General features: G+C 44.9%; 1 protein-coding gene across 1 annotated transcript; it reads left to right on the top strand.

The window, feature by feature from the left end:
- On the top strand, positions 1–15,950 carry ACTR1A (actin related protein 1A). Its single transcript, XM_035132676.2, has 11 exons — positions 1–121; positions 3,167–3,231; positions 3,729–3,804; positions 4,851–4,976; positions 5,663–5,787; positions 6,828–7,044; positions 7,938–8,030; positions 9,339–9,513; positions 10,138–10,199; positions 10,810–10,850; positions 11,932–15,950. The coding sequence occupies exons 1-11, from the start codon at positions 74–76 to the stop codon at positions 12,032–12,034; spliced, it is 1,131 nt and encodes a 376-aa protein (XP_034988567.1). The 5' UTR covers positions 1–73; the 3' UTR covers positions 12,035–15,950.
- Positions 15,951–15,993: the final 43 nt, after the last annotated feature.

Raw genomic sequence — 15,993 nt, 5'->3', positions numbered from 1 at the left:
GCGCTTTGCCGCCTGCGCTGTCGCTTGCTTTGGCTTTGACTGAGGCGGCGGCGGCGGCGCGCGGGCGCTCGCCATGGAGTCCTACGATGTGATCGCGAACCAGCCGGTGGTGATTGATAACGTGAGTCCGGCCTTGATTGGGCCCCTCCGTGCTGTGACCCCCTGAGGAGGTGGGGGCGGGGAAGTTCTGTCGCGATCCCTGCGGGGCGGGCTGCTGTGGCCTTTGATTCCCTCCTGGAAGCCGTTCGGCGCCTCCTCCTCTTTCCAGGAGGCTCCCCCTTCCTTTTCATGCGGTCCTTCGTGCACCATCACCTGCTTCCCGAAGCTGGTCCTTCTTGTCTCCCTTTCGATGACCCAGCCCGGGCTCCCATTGGCTGCTTCCTTTGCCAGTCAGTCGCTGGGCGGTGCATTGCGAAGAACAACAGAGCCTTAATTAAGGGGTAGTTCACGCCCTTTGGCCTTCTTCGTCCTCTGATTGGCTCCTTATGTTGCTACTCGCCTGGGTTTATCCACTCAGGCTTCAGGACCCGCCTTTTTGAAGTTCATTGGCTATTATTGGAGATTAGACTGGGCTAGTTGTTCTTCTTGACCCTTAAATTTCGCCTGGTTTGTTATGATTGGTTAGTGGTGGAGAAATGAGTATGTGGTCTGGTGATGTTCTTAAGAGTCTACGTAGCCTCCTGTGATGCCTCGGTTGTGTTTTCTGCTTTCCTCTGGAAACCAATGTCCATTCTCCTAGCAGGCATTTCTGCAGGTGGAAGCCAGTGTTATTCTTACAATCAAGTGGTGTGTAAATTTTATGAAATAAATAACAATAAACTACTAAAATGCGTAATATTCCCGTTATTCTCCTTAATCATGTTGCCTCTGCTAACCTTTTTGCTTCTCATTTAGAAGCATGAGCTTGTATCACACACCAAAGAGGCTTCAGTGCTTTTTCTTCATTCTATTTGGCCTTGGGCAGTACAGTGAGTTTTTCTGCACTTTCATTGCCTGTTTTCTAGTATGAGGGCTTAATCTGCCAATTTAAATATGTATATAAAGCTTCCTCTGAAATCTCTGGAAGTGCAATCTTTTCTTACTAATGTTCTGCATTAATGGACTTTGTAGAGTTGCATGCTGGGTAGCTTGTTAAAACTGACATTATTTCTCTCCTGTATCCAGTGTCTCCTAAATATTTAAATAGCTAATAGATGAGGGGATCATCAGAAGGCACATGACACAGCAACCTTGCTGAAGCTAGGATGGAGATTTTTGGGGTACTTTACACATACACCTCAGGGGCAGAGAGTGTGATATATTAAATAAAAGATCATTTGACTTGTAAGCTTAGTATTTTAAAAAAAAATAAAAAAAATAAAAAAATTAAGTTCTTAACCAGAACTGTACGGTGCTGCTAATGCTATTGGGGGACAGAAAAGCAGTAAATTAAAACTGTTCAGAAATCAGGAATTTAATCTATGGAAGGTTTAGGGTTGGAAGCGGATTTTTGATCACTCCACCAAAACCTCCCCATCCATTTGATGGATCATGATCATAACATAGACATGTGGATTAGTTTGCAAGGATAATTTACTCCAGTTTAATTTAAAAACAACACCAATAGGATGGTCTAAGGCAGGCATCCCCAAACTGCGGCCCTCCAGATGTTTTGGCCTACAACTCCCATGACCCCTAGCTAACAGGACCAGTAGTCAGGGAAGATGGGAATTGTAGTCCAAAACATCTGGAGGGCTGAAGTTTGAGGATGCCTGGTCTAAGGGCTTCTCTGGCTCTTTTCTTTTTTAACCATTGGAGCAAATAGAAATGTTTTTTTTTAAAAAAAGTAAATAAGCAAGGGATACCTTCAGACTACCTCGTAACTGCTCCATAAATATTTTTTTTAAAAAAACTGAAAGGTGTGCAGATTTATTTAAGATTTTGCCTTAAAAATTGAATGGATCTATGACAGAATGAATTAAGCTGAATTAAGAGTGTTTGACCAAACTACGGGAGGCAGTGGAAGACAGGAGTGCCTGGCGTGCTATGGTCCATGGGGTCACGAAGAGTCGGACACGACTAAACGACTAAACAACAACAAAGAGCGTTCTGTACATTTCTATATGGAGTGAGGAATCTCTGGTCTTCCCACTGTTCCTGGACTCCAATTCTATTATTGGGGTGTTCCAATTCCCATCAGTCCCAGCCAGCATATCCAGTGGTTAGGGAGGATGGGAGTTGTAATTTGGCAACATCTGGAGAGCCACTGGTTCTGCATCTCTGAACTATGTTTTCTGAAGTGCTTTGCATGCTGTTTTTCCAAGGGACTTGCAAAAGCAGATGTTGCCCAGATATGTGCAATGACTCTGTACAGTATTCTGTTAAGTTACTAGGACATATGATCTTTGGCTTCAGTGTATAAGTCATACATCTGGTTTTATCCGCTGCATTTTTTCTGTATCTTTAATGCACTCTGCAACTTGACTGGACTGGATGAGAAGAGCGGAAATAGGATTTGCTCCCCCTGGTGGTCACAACATAGACATTCCAAACACATTTACAGTACAGTGGAACCTTGGTTTATGAACACTTCGGTTTATGAATTTTCGGTTTATGAACACCACAGACCCATCTGGAACGGATTAATTCATTTTCCATTACTTTCAATGGGAAAGTTCGCTTCAGTTTATGAACGCTTCAGTTTATGAACAGACTTCCAGAACCAATTACACCCATGCTTCAGTTTATGAACGCTTCAGTTTAAGTACTCCGCGGACCCGTCTGAAACAGATTAATCCACTTTCCATTACTTTCAATGGGAAAGTCCGCTTCAGTTTATGAACGCCTCAGTTTAAGTACTCCGCGGACTGTTTGGAACAGATTAATCCACTTTCCATTACTTTCAATGGGAAAGTTTGCTTCAGTTTATGAACACTTCAGTTTATGAACAGACTTCCGGAACCAATTGTGTTCATAAACCGAGGTACCACAGTACTATCATGGAATTTCTGGGGTGTTTTGCCATTGTTTGCACGGATTGGGATGGTTACAGATAAATCACTTGTGCTACATTTAGGCTGATGCACTGTTTAGTTTATTTTTTACCAGAAATATTACAGGAACTGAAGCACCTTACAATAATGGTCTGTTTTTCTATAATTGTCTTCCATTCTTTTCTGCTCCACAGGGCTCTGGCATGATTAAAGCTGGCTTTGCAGGTGATCAGATACCCAAGTACTGCTTTCCAAACTAGTAAGTAGCTTGGTGCATAATTCTGGATTATATTATTGAGTCTCCATGAATTCCATATCAAGTGCAGTGCCTATTGTGGAGAAGAGTAGGTCTTGGGTTCTACACTGGCTCTGGGACTTAAAACTACAAGCTTTTCAGATCTGCCTTGACTGGCCTAATACAGGGGTGTGGTGGAGCAGAATTCCTTAATACTAAGGGCTTTGAGATTCTCTGTAATACCTGCTTATGGGTTTTGTATCCTTGGATATTCTTTTCAACTACAAACCGACCCTAAGTCCTCAACTCATTACTGTATTATTTCTGTACTGAGATTTGCATATGACACACCGTCCATCTCTGGTTTCTCTTCAGATCGTATAAATCTTTCGCCTTTTATCAAGCACTACTTCTTAATCAGTAGTTCTAGGATGGTCTCTCAGCAGTAAACTGAGGAATAAATTGTACTATTCAATCTATTCCTTGTGTTGTGAGATTATTTTTTCCACTATGTCTTACAGCGTGGGCAGACCAAAGCATGTTCGGGTTATGGCTGGAGCTTTGGAAGGTGACATTTTCATTGGACCAAAAGCAGAGGTAAGGCAGCTGTATTGTGCTCCTCTGTCCTTGGGGTAAGGCACCTGAAAAGGAAAACCTGCCCCCTTTCTTTAGTTCAAGCCTTTGCCTTACCATCACTTGCCAGTCATATGGTTTTTCTGATAACAAGTTCAGGATTCGGACACCTTGCCCAGAATACCAGGTCACATTAGCAATATCTTGGAGTCTGAAGGCCTTTAGTATATCTGAATGCCTTGTTTATGCATAACAGAGCTTGCATAACGTGCACATGTTTGTTAAGCAATAGGGCACCTCTGATGTGTATCGTGCATCATTTCTGCTGCCAGTATAATTTACAATTCAGGCCCAGTAGCTGCTGTGGACTGGGGAACCTGTGGCCCTCTGGGTGTTGTTTGACTACAACTCCAGCCATCCCTGACCATTGCTTATGCTGGCTGGGGCTGATGGAAAATGGAGTCCAATAACATCTAGAGGGCCTCAGCTCTCTGAGTTCTGGGTAGGGTTTGGGAAATGGTTGTTAAGTCAGTCCAGATAACAGTTTGTGTTAAGATTAATCACTGAATAGCTCTGCTTGCCAAAGTCCAGACCTGATCAAATCAGTGAAAAGTGAATGCACCAATGGAGAAGAGCTGATTTCAGGACAAAGTTCCTGATCAGTCTAACATGTGCTCTGAGACCATCTGACGACTCTTCCATGGTCCCTGATTTTGAACCGTGAACATTCAGAATGAAGGAAGGACAATGGCTACAGTAGCCATCTTCATATTTGTCTCCTTGTTTCTAAATAGAATAGAGATTCTCGTCAACATTGCTTCCATACTGTCAATAACATATTCCCTCCTGCACAAGAGGCATGTTGTTGTTGTTGTTGTTGTTGTTGTTGTTGTTGTTGTTGTTGTTGTTGTTGTTATTTAAATGGTGCTGCTCAGTTGGGTTCCTGGAAAGTAGCTCCATTAAGAAATGAGCTACAAAGTCTCTGTGATGGACACAGCGGGTGATTTATCTGGCCTCCCCTCTGATTGACTAAGTGCCTTGTTTTGTTTTTTTGCTTTTGCTTTGGCCAGGAGCACAGAGGCCTTCTTTCCATCCGCTACCCTATGGAGCACGGCATAGTGAAGGACTGGAATGACATGGAACGCATTTGGCAATATGTGTACTCAAAAGACCAGCTCCAGACCTTCTCTGAAGAGGTGAGCTAACTTTATATCCACAAGCCCCAATTGGCCATACAAAGAGAGCCTCCCATATCTGGTTTGGTAGAAGTGGTTTGCACCCTAACTGCTTTCTGTACTTGCATTTTCCATTCTTTATCATCTATCCACTCACAACTATCCTGGATACAGCTCCCTGTACTCACTAACGTTGAGGTTGTCATGTTTACAGGGTTTTAAGATATGTTTGATGTAATGTGATTTCACTGAATTCTTAAAAATACCTTTGTAAGCTGCCCAAAGGAGTTGGATGAATGGGTAGTACGTAACCACAGAAAAGAATTAAACGAAATAAGTTCACTGAATCAAAACTTAATGGAGAAGAGCATCTGCCTGGCCATTTGCTTCAACTTGGGTTGTTTTTCCTAGTGCCCACTCTGCATTTCAAACGTTTCTGCTTGACTGTTAATCCCCTTTCACATGAAGCACTCTGGAGCATGTTGCAGGGGTGGGGCAAGCACCTCTACAATGGCAGCTTCTTCAAGATCATTGTGAACCCTGGCTCAATTTCACTTCTTTCAACCTATTGCAACTGGTGACCAATTCTTCCACTGCCGTATAAAGTCTTGGGGTTGCCTTTTCGTTGCTTTGGGAGACCTGGAAACATCCATATGACCACTGTCAGAACCCTACTCAGCCAAATCTTTTGTGTCCCCAACCACCAGCATCCCGTGCTCCTGACAGAGGCTCCCCTGAACCCACGCAAGAACCGTGAAAGAGCAGCTGAAGTTTTCTTTGAAACCTTTAATGTGCCAGCCCTGTTCATCTCCATGCAAGCTGTGCTTAGCCTGTAAGTACTTCCCCCCCACCCCCCACCCCCCACCCCTTTTGCTTCCTTGGAACTCTCTTTCATGGAAGAGGCGGCTATTAATGGCTACTAGCCAGGATGGCTATGCTCCACCTCTTTTGTTCATGCTCTGTTCCCTGGTTTCCCACAGGAATCTGGTTGGCCACTGCGATTATAGGATGTTGGATGGGCCATTGGCCTGATCCAGTAGGCTATTCTTACGTTCTTTGGAGGAGAAACCTTTTTTTTTTGCAATGCAAAACAAGGGTTTGCATGGGGTCCGTTTTCCCTTAAGAAAGCGCGCTGGCCGGGGTGACTAGCTTGTGTAATCTTGTACATTTATTCAGCAGTACATTGTGTTCAGAAGGGCTTACTCTCAGCTAAGTGTGCACAGGATTGCATCCTGGATCTTGTCAAAGATCACATCTTGAGAAATGCTGGCTTCTTGACTAAATGAATGCTCAGGTGTCTATTTGTGTAAGAATTTATCACCATTGTTTGTAGAGTTCCTTCCAGTTCTTTCTGTGTCAATTCTAGTTATGTTCTCCAGCCTAACACTTTCTCAGAGCGTAGCTGTATAGTATAAACTTTATCCCTCTGTGGTCTGAGCCAACAAAGTATCACCGTCAGTGTGTTTTTGTTTTTAAAGATAGCTCCTTAGTTCTAGAGAAGTCAGAATGAATTAAATTCAAGCTACAAGAAAGAAGATTCCACCTAAACATTAGGAAGAACTTCCTGACAGTAAGAGCTGTTCGACAGTGGAACTTGCTGCCAAGGAGTGTGGTGGAGTCTCCTTCTTTGGAGGTCTTTAAGTGGAGGCTTGACAGCCATCTGTCAGGAATGCTTTGATGGTGTTTCCTGCTTGGCAGGGGGTTGGACTGGATGGCCCTTGTGGTCTCTTCCAACTCTATGATTCTGAATTGTCCTGGAGTAATGATTAGTTTAGGAAATGGTGTTGGGGAGTCCCATTAGTTAATGTTGACTTCTGCAAATTCTTTTTGTGTGTGTGTGTGTGTGTTCTGAAACATATTTCCTGTTTGCAGTTATGCGACAGGGCGAACTACGGGAGTGGTGTTGGACTCTGGGGATGGGGTCACCCACGCGGTTCCTATTTACGAAGGCTTTGCCATGCCCCATTCCATTATGCGGATTGACATAGCCGGCCGTGATGTCTCTCGTTTCCTTCGTCTTTATCTCCGGAAGGAAGGCTACGACTTCCACACATCATCTGAATTTGAAATCGTCAAAACCATCAAAGAGGTGCCTGGGTACCTTTAGTCTTCTGCGGGAACTGAGCGCTGTAAAATGGGCTGGGCTGCCACACCTGGTGTATCTCATCGTATCCAGCAGGGTCTGTGTCGAGATTTCAGGAGGGCTTGGGAAGAAAGGGCTGCGGCAGCTGCAGATGCCTCCTGAAACTGAACTTTGAGCTCCAGTGCAGAACTGCCTTTTCCCTGCTCTTCAATGGCACCTTCCCTTAGCACTAGGTCCATCTCTCAGACAGAAAGTGAAGACCAATCTGTGTTCAGAAAAATCACATGATACATCCCTTCTGGGGCTATTTCAGAATGTAGGTGTGAGGTAACAAGTCCAAACGCTCCTTCATGCCAGAAACCACCTTCAAACTAGTACAGGCATCCCCAAACTGTGGCCCTCCAGATATTTTGGCCTACAACTCCCATGATCCCTAGCTAACAGGACCAGTGGTCAGGGATGATGGGAATTGTAGTCCAAAACATCTGGAGGGCCGAAGGTTGGGGATGCCTGAACTAGTACATCCAAAAAATGAACATAACCCTTCTTGCTACACAGAGAAGTGTTTTTAAAACCTACAAAACGGGGAAGCTTTCAAACATGATTTCTCCCCGCCACCACTTTCTGAAGTGGTAGAGTTTTAGGAAGACTTCCCAAACATGCCCGTGTGTTGACACATTTACATAGTGCAAACCCTTTCATAGTAGATGTCATTGAGAGCAGTGTGTCCTATGCTTGGCATATTATGGGAGACCTCTGGTTAGCAATCTCATGTATAGAGTGCTATTGTGTCTGGGCCAAGAGTAATGTGGGTATTCTCACCAGTGTTTGTGTCTAGTGTGCCTTTTAAACGAATGTGCTTGACTGACCACCACTCTCTCCTTGTCTTTCTTCCACAGCGGGCCTGTTACCTGTCAGTAAACCCACAGAAGGATGAGACATTAGAAACCGAGAAAGCTCAGTACTACCTTCCAGATGGAAGCACCATTGAGGTTTGTGCAGAGGCGGCCCTGCTGGAAGTCAGATGTTAAATAAGTTATTATTCTGCAGATCAACAGACTGGTTAGGAATTGCGGCTGTTGTCTGCCTTTAGGCCTGTGGTGTTCAACATAGGAAGTAAAGTCTTCCTGAGGAAATTTCTAGAGGAAGAAAAAGCTCCAGCCCAAGTGTTTCAAGTGTTATAATTGGACCCTGAGGCAGAGTATATCAGCATGTCCCTACCCAGCATTGTAGTTTTCTTGCCTTTGGTGGCTCTGTTCCTCCTCATTTGCTGTGTCAGTGGACACTGGTGAGGCTTAATGAATCCCCCTGGCTAATTGCGGGGAAGTGCCTTCTGTGGCGCAATGGCTCAGTGCATCTGACTGTTAACCAGAAGGTTGGTGGTTTGAGCCCACCCAGGGACAGCTGTGGGTGGGCAGGATTCCTGCATTGCAGGGGTTTGGACTAAATGACCCTCAAAGTCCCTTCCAACTCTATGATTCTATGAGTCTATGATTGTTAACATGGAGTGCAGGTGTAGTCTATTCTAAAACTCAACAAAGGTGTCTATATATATATACAGTCTGTTAAGTTCCCTTCTTGTTGATTTCCTAGGCATCATATCTGAAAGAATCTACTATGCTAGCTGGGTCACTGTTGTTTTTTATTAAACTTGGAAGAAAGCTTGTTTCTTAACTTGATGGAATTTAATATGACAATGTTTGAGACTTGGCTTTGATAAAACAGACTCTTCCTCCAATATATTTGTTTTTTTAAAGTTGATAGACCAGCCCTGCAAACAAGCTACTGGTCAGTAACAATTTTTACCAGCTCAGTTCCCTACAAATACGTATGTCAGTAACTGGAGGTGCCTTCTCGATAGGAGTGTTTTCTTCACTGGGAGAGCTTCCTTGAGTTTGTCTGCTCCAAAAGGCTGAGGTATATGGCCTTTGGCTCCGAGCTTCTACATGTATATCACTTCAGGCAGAGGGCCTTCTCAGTAGTGGCGCCCGCCCTGTGGAACACCCTCCCTTCAGATGTCACGGAAATAAACAACTACAGTACCTGACTTTTAGAAGACATCTGAAGTCAGCCCTGTTTCTGGAAGTTTTTAATGTTTAATGTTTTATTGCTTTAATATTATTATTATTATTTTGGGAGCCACCCAGAGTGGGAGGGGAAACCCAGCCAGATGGGCGGGGTATAAATTAATTTATTATTATTATTATTATTATTATTATTATTAATTATTATTATTCCTCACTATCAGACTGCTTATATAGGAACAAGAAGGCCCACTCTCTCTTTTGTGCTGTTCGCAGATTGGCCCTGCCCGTTTCCGAGCCCCTGAGTTGTTGTTCCGGCCAGATCTGATTGGGGAGGAGTGCGAGGGGCTGCATGAAGTCCTGGTTTTTGCCATTCAGAAGTCTGATATGGACTTGAGGCGGACACTCTTCTCCAACATTGTTCTCTCTGGAGGCTCAACACTCTTCAAAGGTTCTTTCTGTTGGTTCTTGGTCTTTGGGGACATGCTCGGCCTTCTGAGCTTAACTTTAGGCTCCTTTCTATCCCTTCTTCCTTGAAGCTAGCAAGGTTTACATTAGCTTCCCAGGAGTGAGGATTGGCAGAAGGAACTCCTTATGGTTCCTTTCCCTGGGGAAAGGAGAGTTCCAGAAAGATGCTTGTTTCAACCCAGGTGGAGGAGAAGGGGCTTTATATGCAGGCTGGGTATTTGAGGAAATAGTATCAATGGCTTCTCCTCATGTCTTCTACATAATACCAAAGGGACATCATTATTCATCCCTGCTTGGATGGTTTCCTTCCTTCCATTGCATCATTTACCTGAAGTATGTCCCAACTTGTTAAATATTTTCTTCAGTGAGGAGTATGGGAAAGAGATGGAGCACGGCACCATCCATAGTGGAGGCTGCAGGCTCCTTGTCATTACCAACCGGGTGGGAGGCAGGGAGAGAAGCAAAAAGAGGGAGAGATTCCTCCACCACTACCAAGTCCCTAAATCAAGCACTTTGGGGATGCAGGGCCTCCATCAATTGGGGGGAAAGAAGCCAGAATCTTAATCAGCTGCCTTGAAACTGAAGTCGACTTTTGTCTTTGGTTCAGGTTTTGGCGATAGGCTTCTGAGCGAAGTGAAGAAACTGGCCCCCAAGGATGTCAAAATCAGGGTAGGTAGAGTTTTCTCTAGGCTTTTGCCTCTCGGAAGGTAACCCATGGTATTCTCAGCAGAACAGTCCCTGTGGGAGATGGGATTTGATCATCTTCTCTGTATAGTGGGTGCATTTGCTTGCTCAGTGTGAGCAGTTCCTCTGTTAACGGCTGTCTGCAGGGTCCTCTTCTTTCCGCACAGCCCATTTGCAGTCATGTGCGGAGTGGTATGGAGACAGCATTGGAATCACTGCTCTGTGCTTTTAACTCAAAGATACCCAGACCCTTCCAAAATCACTCATTCCAGAGGTTTAGCTGTCCATTGCAACAAAACTGGCAGAGTCGCGTGATACCTGAAAGACCAGCATATTTATTGTGGCCAGGTTTGGGGAGCCAAAGTCCATTTTGACATACGCAAAATATCATGGCTTCCTCTGTGGCTTCTGCAGTCGAAATGGAACCCAGAAAGGCTGCCGAGAGGCTCTCTACCCTAGACTGCAGACCAGTTGGATGGAGCATAGCTGGGACTGATGGGAAGTGATGGCAATAATATGCTAGGGAAGAACTTTGTGAGCTTAGATTGTGGAGAATACTGGCTCCCTCTAAATCCACCTTTCTTTTATTTCTCAGATATCTGCTCCTCAAGAGAGATTATATTCCACATGGATTGGGTATGTACAGCATCACTCCACTTGCTGCACTGGGGAAGCTCTCATTCAGGTGGAGGAAGAAGTGACTTGCAGCCAGTGCAAAGGAAGAAACTGGCCTGTAGTCATATCCAGTGTAGTGCATAGCTGCCAAGTTATCCCTTTTTTAAAGGGATTTTCCATTATGCTGAATAGGCTTCCTCGCGAGAAAAGGGAAAACTTGGCAGCTATGGTAGTGTGGATGTTTACATTTTTATTATTTATTGAATGTCCTTCACCATAAGGTCCCAGGGTGGGTTACCATAATAGAAAGAGACAAAATTAAAACCAGTTAAAAAAAATTCCATTAGCTACAGCTAATTACAGTGGTACCTCGGGTTACAGACGCTTCAGGTTACAGACGCTTCGGGTTACAGACTCTGCTAACCCAGAAATAGTACCTCGGGTTAAGAACTTAGCTTCAGGATGAGAACAGAAATCGAATGGCGCGGCGGCAGCGGGAGTCCCCATTAGCTAAAGTAGGAGCTCGGGTTAAGAACAGACCTCCAGAATGAATTAAGTTCTTAACCTGAGGTACCACTGTACTATAGTTGTAGAGTGGTGTGGTGGCTGCTTTGGAGGATGGTGAAACTGCACCACAACTTAAGGATGCTACAGAGAAGAGGAGAGATACCCTAGCAGGGCAGTCTGTGTGTTCTCCTAAGAGGGATGGGGCAGGTTGCTGTTGCTGCTGTAGCAGCGCACATTCTTTATCGTGTCTGCCTTTGGGGAATCATTTCCCATTTCTTTGTCTTTTGACGAACTTTTCTTCTGTAACAAGATTTTGGGGCATGTTGTGGGGTGGCGAGTTGATTCGCCCAGAGCCCAGGAATCCATGGTGACCTCGAGAACTGAACGCCACCTGCAATGTCCCCTGCATGTGCGCATGAATGAAAAGACGAAGGAGGGCCACCTCTTCTGGCATTAACGTTGAGAAACCTCAAAAAAAAAAAACCCGTCAGTTCTCCAGAAAACAGTTTGAATACTAGTAGCTGTAGAAGAAAGGGAAAATAGCCACATGGCCAGCCGAGGCCTAGCTGACTTCCTTGTCTGGTCTTCCCCACAGAGGCTCCATCTTGGCTTCACTGGACACATTTAAGAAAATGTGGGTTTCGAAGAAAGAATATGAGGAAGATAGTTCCCGGGCAATCCATCGGAAAACCTTCTAGCCTGGCAGCATTCTGGGGTCTCCTTGGAGCGTTGTTCCTGTTCTCGGCTCGCTTTCCTGAGTCAGTGTCTGAGGAGCTCCCCACTGGTGTGTATGTGTATGGGTAGATGAGTGCCAGCAGGCCCTGGACTTTCCCGAGGGAAGGGAAGGCTGGGGTGTTCGGCTTGACTTTTGATTGGTTTTGCAGGTGGCAAGTGAGAAATTGGAATGAACCTGTGGGCAAGCTCTGTTCCTTTTTCAGCTGGCCCATAGACTTTGTTTTGGGGGTGGGGAGGGGAGTACATTTGTGTCGCAGAAGGTGGCAAGTATGGCTGTGGAACTGAGCAACTTAGCAGGATGAAAACGAGAGTTCGGCAAAGCGGCCAGTGCATAGGGCTCCCAATGACTGGTGGAAGAACATGGGCCACGTTGAAGGTCCGTCATGGCACTCTGAGCACAGCAACTAGCTACGATCCAGTTCCTCTCAGTTGCTCAGCAGTGGTTTTTTAGATGGCCAATTCATCGCCTCCCCCCTCTACTTTTAGAATTCTCTTGCACACAAAAGCACATTCCAAGCTGTTACAAACCCATTTACGGTTGTGTGTGTGTGTGAGAGAGAGAGAGAGAGAGAGAGAGAAAGAATCTGTAGTACGGTGTGTGAGAATCTGGACCACAACAGGATGGTTGGAGCAGTTAATTTTAGGAACTAGTTTGTAATGCATGGTGTAGAACAGAAACACCCTTCCCTTTTTATTCTAGACAGTCCTTGCTTTGGCATCTGGTGATGAGACAGTCGTCCGTCATGCAGCCAAGTGCCCAGGGCCACTCTGCAATGTGGCCTCAATTCTCTTTTCCTTCTGCCAAGCCCCTCCCCTGCCTCATGTGTGTTCTCACGGTTTACAGTGTTCATTCTTTCCGAAAGGCCGAGGCTTTATGCCCACGTCACAATCCCCGCACAAAGAGGCTATTCAGCCACGCTTGCTGGGAAGCCCCGCAATTGCTCTTAGAATTTATTTATTGAAAGCTTTTGGTGGTAACTGATCTACTAACTGGGCCCAAAGTTAGTTTCCCCCATTTTTATCTGTCCTACTATCTACTACACGTCCTGTTTTAACATGTGCACCGGCACTGGGAATACCATACTTGCTTAGTAGCGTTGGGTCAGCCCTGCAACTATCCCCACTCCTTAGAGTACCCTGTTACTTTGGGAGTGGCTGTTTCCATGAATGCACCGCAGGATGAAACAAAAAAACTCTGTTATAACACTAGGAGTTGAGTAAGAGGCCCCCAGAGGGAGGCTGTCACCCCAGAGTTAATTGTCAAGTCCTTTGACTGCTTCGGTACTGCTACAGAAATGGAATGGAAAAATCATCTGCTTTGAATCAATTTTTTTATTCTTTTTTAAAAATATACACATTTGGTGCTTCTTATTGTAAAGGGTTATTTTTGTTGTTTTAATGCTGCTGCTGAAAACCAAATATTTCACATTCTTGGCCACTTAAGTGTTAGAAGATGAGACAGCAGGAAACAAGCATTTTGTCTCTCTGTAGGCAACTGTTGGAAGAGAAACTTCAGTAGGAAGCGAGTGTGCTGGGACTCAAGAAATCCAAGGTGGAGGCAAAGTAGTGTCCTGTTTGTTACCACTGGTTGATTTTGAATGTGGACCCCTTGTGCTTTGGCTGCAAACTTCAGCTTTGCCCTTCAACTCACTTTCTCAGAAAATGTCATGAGGATTAGAATAGGCCATTTAGTTTGTTAGGAGCAACCCGAGTTCCTTCAGTGGATAGGGACTTCTTCAGGGATAGGGACCTCTCATAACCTCTCCTACGCAATAGATAGGTGTTAAAATGCAGTGCAAATTTTGTGTATTATGCAACACACACACCAATGTTAAAAAAACACACCTTGCAAATAAAAATGTGAGGTAATAACTGTGACAGTATAAGCTTTCCTTGTCCTTCAGTCCCTTCCTAATTGTAAAAGCAGGTGTGCCCTTAGGAAGAGTAGCTGCATTGGAAGTTTTAGGCTTCTCTATTAGGATAACAGGCTTACACTTGGAAAGAAAGTGGATGTATATCTGAGCTAAGCAAGAGCTGATCCACAACCACCTTTCCTCCATTCTTTTCAGGACACCTTTTTTTTCCCCTGGGAAAACATGCTCTTTAGCAACCTGAGTTAACGTTTGCTCCGATTGAGCACTAAAGAGCAGGTTTCTGCAGGAAAAGCTACAGGGCAAAAACCCAAACAGTCAGACACAGAGCTCTTTAAGTGCAGGCCCGTGCCTGGAAAGAGTGGAGCAAAAGGCAAGTGTGGGTAATCCCCAAGAGAAGTTGTAGCTGGTGTTTCAAAGACAGACATATGCTACTTAAGGGAATTTCCCCTCCTGCACCTGCAAAGAGGATGTGCTTGGGCAGAGCAGTGCCATTGGTGGGTCCTGATTAGGATCTCAGCAGTATTCTCTTCTCTTTAGTTCCAAGTAACATGGCCCATAGGTGATGTATCATGAAGCTTCCCCAAGCAGGAGTGGGCAACACTGCCCAGACAGCAAATGCTGGGGCAATGTAGACATTTTTGCAGCGCGTGAGGACATAGCCACTGAAAGGTAGCATAGAGCCATATTGCAATGAATGATCTACTATAGTTTTTAATCATCTCAGGTGTCCCTCTTAAGACACATACATGGCCAGGAGACCCCTCTCTCCCCTGGGCACCTGCGGCCCTCCAGATGTTGCTGACCTTTCATCAGGCCCAGCCAGCATAGCCAAGGATTAAGGGTAAGAAAAGTTGTCCAGTAACATCTGGAGGGCCAAAGGTTCTCCTTCCCTGCTTCAAACAGTAGCAGTTGTATTAATACATCTTCACTGAACCAAGCCCTGTAGGTTTTTCAATTGGAGTAAGATGTCATTTCTCCTGGAATGAGCCTAGCAGCTAATGGTTTTGAATGGAGTCCAGATCCTGTTTTAATAAGCTACACTCAAATGTAAAGGTTTGTTGCATCCCTGAGTGAGGCCTTGAAACTGGTCTTCTCTGGCAGTTCCTATTCAACTTAGCTGCTTGGGTTTTCAGCCTGGGTTCAAGCAAGCATGCTTTTGCTATGGGGGAGATGAAGCTTGAGCAGCAAGTAGATCTGAATATGATTGCTAACGGATTCCTTGCTTCGACACATCATGCTCACTTGGCGGCAGCTGCATAAAGCTTGTTGGGGTGTTTTGACCAACACAGAGAGGTGGTCCTAGTGGTGATTTCAGTGGAACAAATACCAAAGGGGTCGTCCTGACTATTAGCTTCTCCCCTGGCAAGATGTACATCCATCAGGGTAGCCCGAGATGTTTATGGGAGGGTCTACACAACTTATGATCTTCTGCCATAAGTAAAAGAGAAGGGCTCATATTTCTTGCCTTATACTAGAAGAATGCCATTGTGTTTGACCTGCCTGATGTCTAAAATACCTGCATACCCAGTGCAGGCTCATCTATAAAGGCCTTGATTCTCACACAGTTTCCACCGGGAGTAGAGCTTTTACCCCCCCTAGTAACTGTTTGAAAACATGTTTTGTTTGTGTTAATGAAATGTCTAATTTCAAATATAGGGGGCTAGTCAGTAACAATGACAGCCAGTGCATCTCAGCTTCTACTGGTAGATGTGACAGAGCTACCCCTAGGTTAGTGTAATAGTCTCTTTCAGGCAATGCGTAGGGGAGGAGAGAGAATCCTAGAACTGTAGAGTTGGAAGGAACCCTGTAGGTCATCTAGCCCCCTCCTCTCTGGTCCTTTGTTTTTCCCCCTTGTTTTTCCGCATCAGTTATCCGAAGCAGCAATGTTACACAATGAACAAACTGACAGGTGCTTCCTACAATCTAGCATTGGTTCTATCAGGCTGGCACTGTACTTTGCACAGGTGTGTGAGCCACTGCTGGGTGCCGCCCAATGTACTTAAATAAAGTTGTTAATATACAATATGTAGTCTGTTTAATGGGGTCGT

The sequence above is a fragment of the Zootoca vivipara genome, chromosome 5 (genome assembly GCF_963506605.1).
Source record: "Zootoca vivipara chromosome 5, rZooViv1.1, whole genome shotgun sequence".
Lineage (NCBI taxonomy): Eukaryota > Metazoa > Chordata > Lepidosauria > Squamata > Lacertidae > Zootoca > Zootoca vivipara.
Note: the sequence above shows the minus strand (reverse complement) of the source record. Positions and strands in the feature narration are given on the sequence as shown.

Excerpts from the sequence above, each read along its gene's own strand:
- ACTR1A (XM_035132676.2), top strand. The coding sequence starts at position 74 with ATGGAGTCCTACGATGTGATCGCGAACCAGCCGGTGGTGATTGATAAC. Across the intron at positions 3,232-3,728 it reads AAGTACTGCTTTCCAAACTA|CGTGGGCAGACCAAAGCATG; the intron begins GTAAGTAGCTTG and ends TATGTCTTACAG. Across the intron at positions 3,805-4,850 it reads TCATTGGACCAAAAGCAGAG|GAGCACAGAGGCCTTCTTTC; the intron begins GTAAGGCAGCTG and ends TGCTTTGGCCAG.